The 18,149-nt window shown below is 41.3% G+C and overlaps 1 protein-coding gene across 1 annotated transcript in view; it reads right to left on the bottom strand.

Moving 5' to 3' along the window:
- LOC124554885 (molybdenum cofactor biosynthesis protein 1-like) overlaps positions 1 to 1,122 on the bottom strand; it is a 67,147-nt gene extending 66,025 nt beyond the window's left edge. Inside the window, exon 1 of the mRNA XM_047128559.1 lies at positions 994 to 1,122. Within this exon, the coding sequence (XP_046984515.1) occupies positions 994 to 1,122 (129 nt within the window). The remainder of the gene's footprint in view (positions 1 to 993) is intronic.
- Between the last annotated feature and the right edge of the window lie 17,027 nt (positions 1,123 to 18,149).

Raw genomic sequence — 18,149 nt, 5'->3', positions numbered from 1 at the left:
CTTCTTCAGGCTAAAGGGTTGCAGGGGAAGCAAGAAGGGTGAAGGAAAAGGACTGGAGAGGTCTAAGAAAAGGGGTAGATTTTGGGAAAGTTACCCAGAACCGTGGGTCATGGGTGACTTACCGTACAGGATGAGAAGGAAAGACTAATTGTTGGGGACTGCATCGGGCAAGATTCGGAAACCTGAGAGCTTAAAGGTGGAAGACAGGGTAATATGCAAGACAGAGATTACTACTAAAACTGTACATGAGTTAATAAGAGTGAGAAGCTAAGCGTATTGTATACAACAGCTGCGGGAGGGGGTAGTGAAAATAGACGGGAAAGACAATGAAAGATGTAGAAAGCTAAAACGGAGTGAAGCAAAGAGTAATTACAGTGAAGAAAGGCTGAGACAGCAGAAATTAACGTAAATTAAAGCGAGGTGGGTGGTGAGAACCAAGGACACGTTGTAGTGCTAGTTCCCACCTGCGGAGTTCTGAGAAACTGGTGTATGGCGGAAGAATCCAGGTGGCATGTGTGGTGAAACAAGTGTCGAGGTCACGTATGCCATGTTGTAGAGCATGCCCTGCAACAGGATATTGTGAGTTTCCAGTATATACACTATGCCTATGCCCATTTATCGTAACTAATAATTTGGTGGTAGTCATGCAGATGTAGAAAGCTGAACAGTGTTTACATAATAGCTGGTATATGACATGTGTCATTTCTATTTTTCGCCTGATCCGCAGTTCTGGGTGACTTTCCCAAAATCTACACCTTTTCCTGGAACTCTCCAGGCCTTTTCCTTTACCCTTCTTTCTTCCCCTTCAATGCTTCTGTCTGGAGGAGCCACTGGCTCCGAAAGCTTGCCAATCATAACAGTCTTTTATGTGTATGTTCTGCTGCCACTTGGTGAGTAGATTTTTTATCTATTCAATTGAATAATTTTATCAATAATATATTGTTTTTGTTGTTATAGTCACTCTTTATAACCTACTTAAAATACATCACGTACCCTCCTCTCCACAATTCTTCGAACACATAGTTTTGCCTTTTGTAAAAAATCACTGCGTTTCTGTATAACATACTTGGAATCAACGTGTCCAACATCTATTACAATCATAAACAGAAGAAAGAAAGTCATTGTATTTATTGGCAGTATTACGCAATCAAATATTTTGAAAGAGTTCCAGTGGTATAAATTTACAAAATCTTACAAATAAATATATACGTTTATTCTTTAAATCAATTCTTAGCAATAACATAATAGTATAAATTGCAGAATCAATATAGCCAATTTTAATGTAATGACTGCAATACAAATACAAAATAACAGCGGTAAGTTATAACAAATGAGAGAGAGAGAGAGAGAGAGAGAGAGAGAGAGAGAGGCATTTAGACAATGTTTCATTACAGTGTGAAACTTATTAGAATTAAAATGAAGCCATAGTGAATTATTACATTCCAAAAATAATAGTTATTGTGCTCTTTCACCCCAAAATACTACCTTCATTAGGTAATATATACTTTTAATTTCAGAAATTTTTACAACAGCTCTGGACTTCACTGCCTCGATGAATTTATTACATGTGTCAATGAATGAGGGTTGATAACACTGCTTTAGTCATTCAATTGTTCATCATGTGATATTCACAATGTTCTTAATAACTTCTTATGTAAAGTTCTATCATGAAAAAGATAATCTACGTAAGTTTTAAAAGTCACGAATCTTTAAACAACAACTTGATAATGGGTATATCAGTATTTTGTATACATTCTAGCATTGCTAGATTTACTTTTAAATTTCAAAGTATATGAGCAGATTGGCAACTTTCCATCCAGAAAATTTGCTGTTGGCAAGACCTCACTACAAAGAAAAATGGTCTTTCCGGAGTCAAATGCTAAAGAATTCATAAATACCAGCAGTGTAAGTGATACAAACAGGTATCAAGCAACGGTCATAAATATCGTTCTGCTAGACGAGAAAAAAAGTAGGTAGATGAAAGAGTAAATTGGGTGCAAGGATTGAACATAAACTCACCCAAATTACAAAGGATCTTTCTTTTTTTTTTAAAAAAAAAAAAAAAAAAAAAGTGTCACTGCTCAAGAATTGAGAACTACCCCCACCCCCCTTTCTTTTACAGGCTTGCTTTCACTTCTCAGATGAGACCATGTCCCCCATATAAGAAGAAAATAGCCAATATGTAAAGAGAATTACAGTTAAAGAGTTTTCTAGAATGAGACTTTCACTCTGCAGCATAGCGTGCACTGATATGAAACTTCCTGGCAGATTAAAACTGTGTGCTGGACCAAGGCTCAAACTTGGTGATCGTAACCCCAGACCTGTGTTGCCGTTTTCGGAGGTAAATCTCGTATCTGGAAAGAGGAGATGACAGTTAGGGTACTATGGGCGAGCAGCTGCCATCAATTTTTGATGGTGCAGAACCCACAATAGTGGAACTGCTGCCTAGTCCAAAGGCACCTGTTACCAGTCTTACCCCACAATAGTGTATTGAATCCAGGCGTAATGTCGTAGCTGATAAAAAGTCATATGAGAGATTCCTGTAATCTAGGTGTGACTGCACCAATGCTGCATACAGCCATATCAAAGTAGAGTGGACCACTCCGCTGAGGCATAGAAGAGCATTCAGGTGCGACCTACATGTCTGCTTTAGTTGACAAAGACGGGGAAGCCATGTCAACTAGGCATAAAAGACCGGTCCTAAAAAACACAATGGCAGAAATGCATAACGTAGGTCATGGCAGCCAAAAAATGGATGCTATGAGTGAAAGCGCAGGATTGTGCTTAGTGTATTGCTCCCTGCATTCTGCCTCCAGCAATAGCCGTCGCGGATGAACAAAAAAGATGGGGACACCATATGTCATGCAGCTGCCACCAGATCATTGATAGCCACATAAAAGAGAGCGGCACTCAAAACAGAACCTTGTGCAAGCCCCGTCTCCTGCAGGGGGGGATGCTACAGGAGGCACCAACCTGTACCCAAAAAGTGTGACATGGAAGAAAGTTCTGGATAAAAATCATGAGTGGACCATGGAGGCCCCACTCCTTTAAGGTGGCAAGGACGTTATGGCACCATGTGGTATCATAAGATATATATGCAGATCAATGAAAACTGCAACAAGGAACTGATGCTGAGCAAAAGCTGTTCAGATAACACACTTCAAGTGGACTAAATTATCTTCAGTAGAGCGCCCTTGGCGAAAAGCACACTGGATCGAAGCCAAAAGACCCGGGGATTCAAGGACACAATACAGCCTTCGACTAACCATATGTTCAAGTAACTTGCAGGACACTGAGTAAACAATCTGGACGACAGCTGTCCGTTTGAAGAGGCAATTTATCTGATTTCAAAATTGGAATAACAGCATTTTCTCGCTACTGGGAAGAAAATTCTGCATTGCACCAGGGATGGTTAAAGAAAGGCCAGGTACACTGACGGAAAAATTTGCAACACCAAAAAATAATTAATGTAGAGTAATGAAATACCAGGAATATATTTGTTGAGACAACATATGTAAAGTGATTAATGTTGCAGGATCAGGGATCAATGTAAGTGTGAGATAAGCCACAGCAAATGTAAATGTAAATTCTGGTACGCTGTAGTACACGTGTCATGTGTCAGTTTGTGGAATGGAGTTCCATGCCTGTTGCACTTTGTTGGCCAATATAAGGACAGTTAATGATGTTTGTGGATGCGTTGAAGCTGTCATCAGATGATGTCCAATATGTGCTCGATTGGAGGTAGAGCTGGTTATCGAGCAAGCCAAGGCAATATGTTGACACACTATAGCATGTTGGCTTACAACAGCAGTATGTGAGCAAGTGTTATCCTGTAGGAAAACACCTCCAGGAATGCTGTTTGCGAATGGCAGCACAACAGGTCAAATAACCAGACGGACATACAAATTTGCAGTCAGCGTTCGTGGGATTCTACAAATGTATTGTTTAGCTTGCCAAGGCAAGTGTAATTGTGTACTTTGACCAGTGGGAAGCCAGTCGGTGTAGTGTTCTGCGTAGCGGCTGGGGTAGTGTTGTGTAGTTGAGGTGCTGCAGAATTGTTTGTATGGTCCCTCATATTACCGATGCTCGGAACTGGTGTTGGTAAAAGCACGCTGCATTTGCCGTGTGAGTCAGTAGGCTCAGTTGTTCGTGTATGTTGCTGCTGATTGCATTTTGGACCCACCAGCTTCCAAGGTCCATCTTTGTTCCACGGAGCTCACACTTCCAGCTCGAGGACTACTGCGGTGATATTGAGGGCCTCTCTAGTATATTCACTGGTGGTGTGACTGGTGTTGGTGTTGCTGTTGCTGTTGTGTTGCTTCCACCCGTCAGTTGGACAATGAGCTCATGCTGTCTCCGAGCCATTGCTTCTTGATTTGTGGCAGCAAAGTCCAGATTTAGCTGGTTCATCACTTACTGATAGGTGGCAAAGCAAGACAGAAACGTCGAAGGGAACAGATGGCACTCCTGCCTCTTGTGCTGCAGTCTTGCTACGGGGGGAGTGACGATTTGTTATTGTTTCCACCCTCCCTCGCCCAGCTTCCCTCAAAAATGCAACTCGCTAGCAACCTCGCTGTTAGCATACGACAGACATCTACAATTTTAATAACAATAATAAACACACAAAAATATATTAAATTATTCAATATAATAGTAACAATACAAATAGGTGGATCAAAGAAGGAAGAAAACATAGAACAAACAAAAGAACTTCAGAAAGTGTACAAACTGACATGGACACACTATAATAAAAGAAACATTTCAGTACAAGGCAAACACATGCACTACAATACAGTTATAGTATCAGAAGCACTCTTCGCATCAGAAATGACCACAATCTGAGGACCAGGCACCACAAAGCAGAAAGAATACAATGCAAAATCCTCAGAAAATTTTTAGGAGCAGTGCACAGAGATGGTATATGAATGAAGAGATCAACCAGAGAATTATATGAACACAGAGGCAGACTCAGTCACAATCAGAAAACACCGACTAACATTCTGTGGACACATACACACAATGAATAGCGACAGATTCACAAAGGGATTTAGGATGTAGTAAATGCCTTAATCAAAAAAACCAGTTGGTTTCAAGAAATAGAAGAAGGCTACAAACAAGCAGGAATCAGAATGGAAATGATGAATGAAAGAGACAAATTCAGAAACAAAATTATGAACATAAAACTTGAAGTAAAGGAAAGGAAGAAAACAGAGAAAATATGTACATATCAAAGGAAACAAGAACACAGTCAAAGAATGAAAAGATTTTGGGAAGAGAAAAGGGAGGAGGAAAGAAGGAAAAAGCTGAACAATCACGTAACAACCAAGTTGAACTCTGTCAAAGTGTGTGCTCACCATCATTATTTCAATAAACATTATGACTGAACAGAGGTCTGCAAACACATGTGAATGAGGGGAATGCTGTTTCTATCAGTGATTTCCAACTGTGTTCGGGAAGTCATTCTTTCTGTTGTTGTTGTATCGGATCTGTTGTTGACAGCTGGTATGTTCAACCCAGTGGTGTGCAGCTTTACCCAGCTGGAATGTTGTCAATCAGACCAAAAGCATGTCCTTGTGGGCAGACCCTAGCACGAGCAACTGAAAAGTGTCCTTTATTACATGTAGCTTGTCATTGCTGGAAGAACTTGGCATTTTTGACACACTTCTGTTTCCACGCTACCTCCTTCTCCAAAAGTTATGTGTGCATTTGGAAATTGGTGAAGTAAAAAATATAAAGACATCGTGTCATTCTGCCACATCTGTCTGTAGTGTGCATTTTGCAGTGCGTGTACGATACAAGGCATTTAGGTATGGTGAGGTTACTTAGCCATTAGTGTTCACAATGGCTGGCATAAAGGAAACATGACAAGTATTACATTAGAAAGCAACAGCGATAGCTTTCCGACCGCATAAATTCTACTAGGCAGAGTCAGAAGCAGACACAGTGGCCTGTGCCAGATACGAGGGTTGGAAGTGGCTGAAATGTGAGTTGTGGGACAGAGAGAAAGAGAGAGAGAGAGAGAGAGAGAGAGAGAGAGAGAGAGAACACACAGACAGCACCATAAAACATTCCCCATCTCTTTCTGCACAGAATGCACCACACTGCTGCCTTCTTAAGGGCACCCCAGTATAGTATGTTGTTTGGGAAGTGTTTGGTAGTTATCATCATTGCTATGACCTCCACTTGTATCCACTCCTGCAAGATTGTGAAATCTACAGCCACTGAGGAGATTTATGTGAGATGTTCCTATCAACTTTATGTAATATTCATATTGCACACTTCTGCAGACAAAACAGATTTTCGACCTTAGCTTAGGAAAGAAAAGAATCATCACAGATCATTAAGGTTCAAAGAACTTGTCTTGAACACTGTAAGGGATCCGTGATCCCACAAACATAGATGCTAGTATCTGATGCCCAGGTCGATAGCGGACAGGAGTCGATTGTCGAGCGCTGCAGTAGGCAGTGAGACTAGTGCTGAGTGCGCAGTAGTATGGTAGAGTGTCGAGTGAGAAGTAGAGTGGGAAAGACGGGCAAGAATGGTGGTCGAGTGAGTTGTAAACGGTAAAATTCACTGGAGTATGACGAGTGAGCACGTCCCCCTGATCGTCGTGGGGTTGACTCTCACTAATGCCGATTCGCGAGTGATAAGAAACAGAAAGTGACAAGTGCCGAATTACGTGTTTCACGTCAACCGCGTCGGCCAGCAACAACCATGGATTGCAGTGAGGATTGTTGTGAATGTTAACCATCAGCATTGCGTGTGACAAAGTACTGAAAATCAGCAATCAGTAAAAAGAGATAACCGCAATTAGACGTGTAAGGCAAAGGTAACAACTGCCTCAGAATTTGTGTGTTAGTAGGAAATATATATCAGTTGTACATCGCAACCTTTGTGATACTTAATAATAGACAAACTTTCAATCATTAGCTATTCTGTCTCAGAACAGCCGCATTCGCAGAACAACCAATAGCCTTTCATCCATTAAGCACACGGTCATATATCATAATAATTAACTGTTTGGTGGCTTCGGTAAATTACCCAAAATCCAGTAAAGGAATTAATCGGGGGTGTTTCAACACAAATGCTTAAAAATTCTTTTGTAGTTAACCTATTTTCAGATTATGAAGAGTTCTTTGTTACAGCTTGTATTTTTGTTCCAGGTGGCACTGAACTTGATGGCTGTAGTGATGTCATGAAGGCACAGAGTTGGAAGTTGTTAAACCTTCAGAAACAAGATTTTCAAAAGTACTTCTTCTCAGACACCAACATTTCGCCCCTGTTTGTGTTGGAAACACAGATGTCTCAGTTGTTGTCACATAATTTGAGTGTAGTGACTGAATCTAGAAAACAGTTTCTTTTGCTTCCCTGTACCCCAAGCATTATGTGCAATGCAGGACTCCTAACAAGACAAACACACAGAGCACAGCCCTCTGTCTTCTCTTGCCGTTTCTGCAGTTTGGGAGCACAGTCTGGAAGTCTGACTCATGTTGACCGGACCGGCAGGGCGAAAATGGTCGACATGGGTTCGAAGCTGGTGACAGAACGGACTGCTACAGCATGAGCAAAGGTTTTTGTGGGACCCGAACTGATGAAACTCGTACGAGAAAATGGCCTGAAGAAAGGTGACGTACTTAGCGTTGCTCGCCTGGCGGGAATTGTGGGGTCCAAGCAGACGTCCAGTTTTATCCCTCTGTGTCATAATATATCTTTCTCCTCTGTGGCTGTGGACATTGAACTGGACTCTGCTCTCAACTGTGTGATTATAACTGGCACAGCAAAGTGTAGAGGGCAGACAGGCGTGGAGATGGAAGCTCTCACTGCTGTATCGGTGTCTGCCTTAACAGTGTACGATATGTGCAAAGCTGTGAGTCATGACATTGTGATATCTGAAATAATGCTTCTGACCAAAAGTGGGGGAACTAGAGGAGACTTCCACCGGACATGAGCATCTGTGTGGGTCAGTGAAATAAGTTAAGTATACCTGGTGTGACGTAGGCAAATTTCAAAGTCTGTTCGTAGTTATCATAAATTATACACACATCGAATTGGCCTGAATATAAGTTGCACCTTTAATTTCGAAAAAGAGAGAAACTTAATTAAAAATAATTTGTCAAGTTGCCCATTTACAAAAGCTTTTCAAAATGTGATTTACCCTTAACCACTTTTTTTTGTAGTACACTGTAGATAAATTACACACCAAAACAAAGCTTTCAGTTGCAGTTTTCATGTAAGACACTCTTAACTTCACTAACATTCATTGTTTTGTCACTGTCAGTATTTTTGTCACTCTCCTCCCAAAGTACAGTGCCGTCGCTACAATCCCGGGCATTGCATGTGCAGCATTTCTTGAACCGTACCTTTAAAAAGCACATCTGTTAGATGAATAACTGTGAGTTTGAAATTTGCAACGTAACTGTACGGAATTCCAAAATTTTCTCTCAATGTTGTGCTTCATTGGTGAAGAATAAATTATATTCTTTAGTTAGAGAAAAACTGTGCCTGTCCCATTGTCTAAAATAGTGAAACTGTGAGAATGGTAATACGGAGGGGTCCAGAAAAATGTAGACTCTCTTTGATAGTCAATATTGATGGAACAAAATGGCATAGTGTCAAAATTCTTGCATGGGAGGAAGATCATTTTGTGTGTTCAAAGTGACACCTGTTAGCAGCCAAGCAACATCAATGTTGCTGAATTGTTGACTGAAGTACAGCTGTCAGTGTTGCCAGTGTGGTAGCTGCACAGAATGTCTTGATGGTTTCTCATATCTCATTCAGTGTAGCTGGGTTCTGTTGGTAAACTTTGTTTGTCGAGGTCCCCCATTGGTAGAAGTCGAGAATTGTAAGGTCCCGTGACCTTGGTGGGCACTTGACAGCTCCTCTTCGACTTATCCGTCACCCACGTAGATTTTCATCTAAGTAGAATCTGATATCTCTGTGGTGGTGAGGCGGAGTACAGTCTTGTAGGTAAAAATCTTTTGTTTCCAAACACCTCTTGGATGGCTAATAAAATCAATGTTTGCAGCATATGATACACCTCACCAGTTATGTACCTTCAAAGAAGAATGGGTCAGAGAAACAATACTATGACGGACTGCACCACACATTAACACCATGTGAAGTAACATGTTTGTCCATGTGAACATGAGGATTTTCAGCAGCCCAATACATGCAGCTATGACAGTTTACATTACCATTCAGGTTGAATTGTGCCTCATTAGGCCAGATAACCTTCCCTGCAAACCATCATCTTCGTGAAGCATGCCTTCAGACCACTCGTAGTGCTCCATCCTTCGATTCGGGTTGTCCTCATTCATAGTGTGAAATAATCTTGGAATGTACACTTTCCACTTTGCAGTCTTCAGAATTTATCATGCACTTGATCAGCTTACCCCACTTCCCCATAGATCCTGCTTCATAGATTTTTGAGATGATCTAGAAAAATGTTGCAATACAGCAGTGCTGGAACCTGGAGGTTGATGTTCTTGTTCGGAGGACCTTTCCTTGTGCACATTTTAAACAGTATTGTCTGCTTAAAATTTATACCAAATACAATAAATTGTTGTTTCAGTACATCCTTGCATTGCTCAAACAATAGTTGTATTTCATTCAGTGCTGCATTGTCATCTGCTGGAAACCCACACGACAAGATCTGTTGGGAAAACAGTGGTTTATGCTACCACTCAAAATTGCAGCCATATAACACTTTGTTCCAAAGGTAATAACAATCAGAAAATGTCTACACTTCTCTGGATCCCTCTGTAGTCACTACCTAAATGGGATAGCAACAAAGAGAATGTTTGCATTGCTACCTCATACACAACAATTGATTTACAAACTGTAGTGATATTTTTGTTTCATTTCAAACTTAAGAAAAAGCACTACAGTTGAGGTTTCTATGATTCATAAAAGTCCCAGTTTTTATGGGAGATTTTTTGTAGAAATGGTGTATCTTATATTCAGGCCAATATGGTACCCGTTTCCATCCTGTTTTAAGTCTTAATTCAAAATATTTATCTTTCTTTTTCCAATACCTGATCAGTTTGAGAGAGATATTTAAAACAAAAAATAAGCACTAGCAAGTACGTTAATTTGCTATTGTTAAAAACTTTTTCTCGTGCATGTTCTCTACAATTTTGATATGACACCACCTGCACTCTTATCTTGTTGCCAGTAAAAAGTGAGTAAGTAGGTCATTAAACTCTCTCTCTCTCTCTCTCTCTCTGTGCCCTCCCCCAGCTGTGTGGTAGTGTCCTCTGTGTTGCTCTATTGTTTCAATTTTTGATGGTCCCGTGCTGTGAAAAGTTGAGGTGAAGTGTTCATTCTTAAATAAATAGTGTGTATCAGCTCTTTTCTCCTAGGATCAGGTTGTCATTGCTGTGTTCATTGATGTAAAATGACACTTTTTTAACAGTTCCTAAAAGGTGCACCACTTCATTGACATTTTTGCTCAGGTGTAGAGCATATTGGCCAGACCAATTTACATGTTTCAGCTTTACACTGTATGGTATCCTCTTTTTTAAAGGCCTATTATCTTTCTTGTGTGTGACTTGTCCAGAGATTGAAAATGTTTTATTTTGTAAGTTACCAATCCAGAACAGGTTTCTGTCAATTTAATTCTTCAGGTTTTTCCAGAAGTTTGCTGAAATTCCTGAGTTGTCCTTTGCACAGTCGGACATCATTGTCTTCCTCGCATATTTCGGTGACATTAGTTGTTGCTTTTACAAAGTGCTACTTGAGACTGACCGTCAGATGGAGCAGGTCTGTAATTTGTTCCCTCTGCCTTCGTGCTTCATCTGCAATGTGCTCTGACAGACACCATCCTCGGGTATCCGTGTTGCGTGATATTCCGAGTGTCATCTACACTCACGGGCACGATTCTTGTGTGTTATGTTTTCAGTCCAAGCTGGTTGGTAGAATTCTGTTTGCGGGCTGTCCCCGTTTGGGGACAAGGATCGGCAGGGCATGAAACCCTAATCTTTCATCTTTCAGTTAACTCAAATGTCGAGTGTCACTTTTTTCATGTACTGTGATTACAAATATAAGAAAATACAAAATGAAAATTTCTCAACATAGTCATGTTTCTTTTCAGTATGTTTCTCAGATCAGTACACTGCAATGTAAATATTCCATTAAAAGAATATATTTTTGATTGTTTCTTCAGTCAAAGATGCATTGCCTTTCTGACTTAACAATCAATGTCAAATCATTGTCCCTCAAACAATCCTGCAGGGGTTTGACAACGTGAGACCATGGCTTTATGGAGCATCACCTAGAATTAGCTGCCGTCTTTTCTGACATCATTTTAAATCAATGCTATCATCACTGTTTCTTTTGCTTAGGGTTTTGAGTCTAGGAATGATGCAAACAATCAGCAGTTTATTTCTTTCTTACGTGATCTTGTTTTCTCCTCCCTACCCCCCTTTCTTCTTTCATTTGGTAGCCTCGAGCAAATTGAATATTCCTGCTTTCCTTTGTATTTATTAATCTGTCTGTGCCCCTAATTCTTAAAAGACTTCATTATGACACTAATACTCTGAAGCAGCAAATTTGGGGAAAAAGAGCTGCATTCATTTATGCTGTTGTAAAATGGAGGAATTGGTTGTAGTTGGAAAAAAAATCTGCCTTTTACAGCTGCTGATTTTTGTCCTACATACGAGTCCTCCAAGCTACTGATGATCTGACCAATGTACGACATGCCAAAATGCTACAGCTGCATGGGGAGATACAATTAAATCCCATCCCCCCCCCCCCTCTCTCTCTCTCTCTCTCTCTCTCTCTCTCTCTCTCTCTCTCTCTCTCTCTCAAAGATCGGCAGGTTCAGGAATCTAACACAGAAAGAATTTAATCACAGTTTCTTTTTCATCTCTATCATACAATGTAGTCCTATATAAAAACAAAGATGAGGTGACTTACCGAACAAAAACGCTGGCAGGTCGATAGACACACAAACAAACACAAACATACACACAAAATTCAAGCTTTCGCAACAAATTGTTGCCTCATCAGGAAAGAGGGAAGGAGAGGGGAAGACGAAAGGAAGTGGGTTTTAAAGGAGAGGGTAAGGAGTCATTCCAATCCCGGGAGCGGAAAGACTTACCTTAGGGTGAAAAAAGGACAGGTATACACTCGCACACACGCACATATCCATCCACACATACAGACACAAGCAGACATATTTAAAGACAAAGAGTTTGGGCAGAGATGTCAGTCGAGGCAGAAGTGTAGAGGCAAAGAAGTTGTTGAAAGACAGGTGAGGTATGAGTGGCGGCAACTTGAAATTAGCGGAGATTGAGGCCTGGCGGATGACGAGAAGAGAGGATATACTGAAGGGCAAGTTCCCATCTCCGGAGTTCGGATAGGTTGGTGTTGGTGGGAAGTATCCAGATAACCCGGATGGTGTAACACTGTGCCAAGATGTGCTGGCCGTGCACCAAGGCATGTTTAGCCACAGGGTGATCCTCATTACCAACAAACACTGTCTGCCTGTGTCCATTCATGCGAATGGACAGTTTGTTGCTGGTCATTCCCACATAGAATGCGTCACAGTGTAGGCAGGTCAGTTGGTAAATCACGTGGGTGCTTTCACACGTGGCTCTGCCTTTGATCGTGTACACCTTCCGGGTTACAGGACTGGAGTAGGTGGTGGTGGGAGGGTGCATGGGACAGGTTTTGCATCGGGGGCGGTTACAAGGATAGGAGCCAGAGGGTAGGGAAGGTGGTTTGGTTATTTCATAGGGATGAACTAACAGGTTACGAAGGTTAGGTGGACGGCGGAAAGACACTCTTGGCGGAGTGGGGAGGATTTCATGAAGGATGGATCTCATTTCAGGGCAGGATTTGAGGAAGTCGTATCCCTGCTGGAGAGCCACATTCAGAGTCTGGTCCAGTCCCGGAAAGTATCCTGTCACAAGTGGGGCACTTTTGTGGTTCTTCTGTGGGGGATTCTGGGTTTGAGGGGACGAGGAAGTGGCTCTGGTTATTTGCTTCTGTACCAGGTCGGGAGGGTAGTTGCGGGATGCGAAAGCTGTTTTCAGGTTGTTGGTGTAATGATTCAGGGATTCCGGACTGGAGCAGATTCGTTTGCCACGAAGACCTAGGCTGTAGGGAAGGGACCGTTTGATGTGGAATGGGTGGCAGCTGTCATAATGGAAGTACTGTTGCTTGTTGGTGGGTTTGATGTGGACGGACGTGTGAAGTTGGCCATTGGACAGGTGGAGGTCAACGTCAACGTCTTTCCTTGACGTTGACCTCCACCTGTCCAATGGCCAACTTCACACGTCCGTCCACATCAAACCCACCAACAAGCAACAGTACCTCCATTATGACAGCTGCCACCCATTCCACATCAAACGGTCCCTTCCCTACAGCCTAGGTCTTCGTGGCAAACGAATCTGCTCCAGTCCGGAATCCCTGAATCATTACACCAACAACCTGAAAACAGCTTTCGCATCCCGCAACTACCCTCCCGACCTGGTACAGAAGCAAATAACCAGAGCCACTTCCTCGTCCCCTCAAACCCAGAATCCCCCACAGAAGAACCACAAAAGTGCCCCACTTGTGACAGGATACTTTCCGGGACTGGACCAGACTCTGAATGTGGCTCTCCAGCAGGGATACGACTTCCTCAAATCCTGCCCTGAAATGAGATCCATCCTTCATGAAATCCTCCCCACTCCGCCAAGAGTGTCTTTCCGCCGTCCACCTAACCTTCGTAACCTGTTAGTTCATCCCTATGAAATAACCAAACCACCTTCCCTACCCTCTGGCTCCTATCCTTGTAACCGCCCCCGATGCAAAACCTGTCCCATGCACCCTCCCACCACCACCTACTCCAGTCCTGTAACCCGGAAGGTGTACACGATCAAAGGCAGAGCCACGTGTGAAAGCACCCACGTGATTTACCAACTGACCTGCCTACACTGTGACGCATTCTATGTGGGAATGACCAGCAACAAACTGTCCATTCGCATGAATGGACACAGGCAGACAGTGTTTGTTGGTAATGAGGATCACCCTGTGGCTAAACATGCCTTGGTGCACGGCCAGCACATCTTGGCACAGTGTTACACCATCCGGGTTATCTGGATACTTCCCACCAACACCAACCTATCCGAACTCCGGAGATGGGAACTTGCCCTTCAGTATATCCTCTCTTCTCGTCATCCGCCAGGCCTCAATCTCCGCTAATTTCAAGTTGCCGCCACTCATACCTCACCTGTCTTTCAACAACTTCTTTGCCTCTACACTTCTGCCTCGACTGACATCTCTGCCCAAACTCTTTGTCTTTAAATATGTCTGCTTGTGTCTGTATGTGTGGATGGATATGTGCGTGTGTGCGAGTGTATACCTGTCCTTTTTTCACCCTAAGGTAAGTCTTTCCGCTCCCGGGATTGGAATGACTCCTTACCCTCTCCTTTAAAACCCACTTCCTTTCGTCTTCCCCTCTCCTTCCCTCTTTCCTGATGAGGCAACAAGTTGTTGCGAAAGCTTGAATTTTGTGTGTATGTTTGTGTTTGTTTGTGTGTCTATCGACCTGCCAGCGTTTTTGTTCGGTAAGTCACCTCATCTTTGTTTTTATATATAATTTTTCCCACGTGGAATGTTTCCTTCCATTATATTGATACAATGTAGTCCAATTTTTTGCTAATACAGAAATAACATTTTGTGATTTATGTTGTGTACTCTTCAAAAGATCTAATGATGTCCTCATTCCTTTCTTATAAACAAAACAAGAAAAAACTGACAATAATTGTCGTTAAAATAAAACACAGAACAGTGTCTCCATAGCATCAATGAGCACATCCTTTCAGCACCTTTGACCCAGGCAGTGAACACAGCAGCGGTCAGTCTATGACTTGCAGCAGGTGAATCCCAGTCAGCTGCATTGTTCATGCACCCCACATAAATAATAATAAACAAAATCTAACAATACACATAACCAAGGCTTGATTTGTGACAGTATACCGCTGATGACGAAAAAAATTGGACCCAAAGATTTTGAGATGTGGTACAATAGAACTTTTGCTCTAGTTGAAGCGGTAAGATGCAAATGTTGTATTCACACTTTTAAAAAGCTCAGAAAAGTGTTATAACTTTTTCAGAAGTCTAAATCAAACTACGGAAACTCTCGGTAGGAACTTAGAAATATAGGAAATGATAGAGTGCTACTTACCATAAATACATGTTAAGAAGTCTATTTTTTTTCTTTTAACAAATCTAGCACTGCATATTACTGCCAAATTAGTCATTACCTGTGATTGCCCCAGTGGCAGACGTATGTATAATAATGTCAAAACGTTTGTGACACTACACATCTAGGAGAAGCTCAAGTTTCAGATACACATCGATTGCGTTCTTGATGATGCTATCCACATGTTCATCCACACTCTGCAAACCACTATGAAGAGTATGACAGAGGGTACATCTCACTGTACCAGATATTAAAGCTTGTTCATGTTTCAAGACCATTTAAATCTTTCTCTGCATGCTGTAATTAATCTAATATTGTCCTCATGGTTCCTATGGGAGCAATAGTTACAAGGTTGTAGCTTATTCCTAGAGTCGTCTTTTGGTAAGCATACTTTCTTAGGATAGTGTACATCTTATCCTGAAGCGTCTGCCAATTCAGTTATTTCAGCATCTCTGTGACACTCTCCCTTGGGTCAAACAAACCTGTGACCATTTGATCTGCCCTTCTCTGCATGCGTTCAATTCCCCATTAATCCATTTTGATATGGGTCCCACACATTTGAGCAATATTCTAGGATGGATCATACAAACGATTTGTAGAATGACTGCATTTCTATGGTATTCTACAAAAAAAAATCTCACTCTTTCGCCTGCCTTACCCCTGAGTAGGCCCATATGACTGTTCATTTCATATCCCTACAAAGTGCTTCACCCAGGTAATTGTACGAATAGACTTAATCCAAGCAAGACACCCTGATACTGTAGTCATACCACACTGCGTTTTCTTCACTTTGCAAAATGCACGATTTTACATGTCTGAACATTTAAAAGAAAGTTTGAAATTATCAAGATCTGACGAATGTTTGTACAATTTCTTTCAGACTGCACTTTATTCTAGATAAATGCACTATTTGTGAAAAGAGTGCTTTACTATTAATATTGTCTGCAAAGTCATTAATGTACATGAACATGAACAGCAATGGTCACAACATACCTCTCTATGACACATCTGAGGTTACTTCTACATCAGATGATGACTCCCCAGCCAAGATAACATGTAAGTCATTCCTACCAAAATATCCTCAATTACAGTGACAAATTTCACTCGATACCCCTCACGGTAGCAATTTTGATAATAAGCATCAATCTGGCACTAAGTCAAAAGCTGTTCAGAAATCGAGAAATACTGCCTGCACCTGTCGAGTCAGGAAGACGAAAGTTTGAAGGTCAGGTTGACAAAACAGATTTTTAATACTCTTGGAAAGAACCCTAAAGTTTCTGACATAGTTCAGGGGAATGACAAAGGGATCTTTGACAGGCTGGATTAAATCTAGGCGGCGTCTCAGACCGACCAGAGTTACAACTTTAAAGGCTTCTACGCTGAGCAAATACAACGGGCTGTTGGAGGAAGAATGCAAAGCCAGCTTCTAGTAATGTGCAATTGCTATTCTGCGTGGTCTTTAATGGCCATTATCAAATTTTAAAAAATTAAGAATAACAATAACAGTACACAACAGGAAGGGTACAGCAGACTTTTCCTGATTGTTCCTTACATTACCTTTCCTTGATTTTTTTTTTTTTTTTAATGATAATGTTTCTAAGTCTTTCCTGGTTTCCATTGAAAGCTTTGGATTGTTTCAAAGATTAATTTACACATTTTTTAATATTTTAATGTATTCTAGGACAGGAACTCAAAGAGCACAAGTATAAAAAAACTGCATGTAGGACATTCATGTAAAGCTTCCCATTTTTAACTGCAAGGTAATGGCAGTCTATTTTGTTACAAGAAAATGAATCGGGACTTAGTTCTCCAGAGCTGATACTATTATAAGGAGTTGTGATGGAAGAACATGAGTTCCAAACAATGGATGCCTTGGATCTGTTTGCTGCTGCTTCTTTTTAATCTCTGCTGCTAATCCCATGAGTGAAAGATCTCTACCAATGAAAAAGTAGATTTGAATGACATCAAGTTTCTTCTCTTGTCAATAGTTGTTTCTACTGAAGAGAAATGAGTCTGGTCATCTTTGTCCATTTGCAGTAATTCAAAGGTGTCGTGGCACCTGAAATGTATGCTTGAAAATAACAAACGATCAATATTGTAATTAAGAAAAGTATTGACAGCAGTAAGCTGTATTTATCACATCCAAAAAGTTTGTAAAAGCTGTGGACCCTTGTTTTATCATGTCAATCCATTTGTGCCAATGGCTAACAGAGTACCATTCACCATCATGTCAAGTGGCAATAACAGTTTGCTTGCATCATAAATATTGAGTGTCAAAAGTTAATTCCAACAATATGAAATAGGACAGATTGCTACTAACCAGTTAGAGCAGGCAATGGGCAGCAGACAAGCATACTGAAAAAAAAAAACTGTCAAATACTATATACTCAAAAAAAACACTTAGGTACTGAAGGAATTATCCAAATACCAAATAGGGCTGAAATCAGTAAATGTGACATACATGTGAAGACAGAAAAATAATTACAGTTTCAGAAAAAACTGGATGATTTATTCAAGAGAAAGAGCATCACAAATTGGATGAGATGGTCCACCTCTGGCCCTTATACAAGCTTGGCTCTGGCTGATAGAGTTGTTGGATGTCCAACATAGGGACATCATGCCAAATTCTATTCAAATGTCACGGTAGATAGTCAAAATCCCGAGGTGGTCTAATGGCCCTGCCCATAATGCTCCTTACATTCTCAATTGGGGAGAGATCCAGCAACTTTGCTGGCCAAGCTAGGGTTTGGCAAGCATGAGGACAAGCTGTGTGCGGACAGGCATTATCTTGCTGAAATGTAAGCAATGTATGGCTTGCCAAGAAGGGAAACAAAATAGGATGTACAGTATTGTCAACAGACGACTATGCTGTAGGGGGGGCATCCATGTCACCCCTACAGCATAGTCGTCTGTTGACCAAAAGGGATCTGTTAGGAAAAGAAATCGCACCCCAGAT

The sequence above is a fragment of the Schistocerca americana genome, chromosome X, assembly GCF_021461395.2.
Source record: "Schistocerca americana isolate TAMUIC-IGC-003095 chromosome X, iqSchAmer2.1, whole genome shotgun sequence".
NCBI lineage: Eukaryota > Metazoa > Arthropoda > Insecta > Orthoptera > Acrididae > Schistocerca > Schistocerca americana.
The sequence above is the reverse complement of the archived record's forward strand: the minus strand, read 5'-3'. Positions and strand labels throughout refer to the sequence as shown.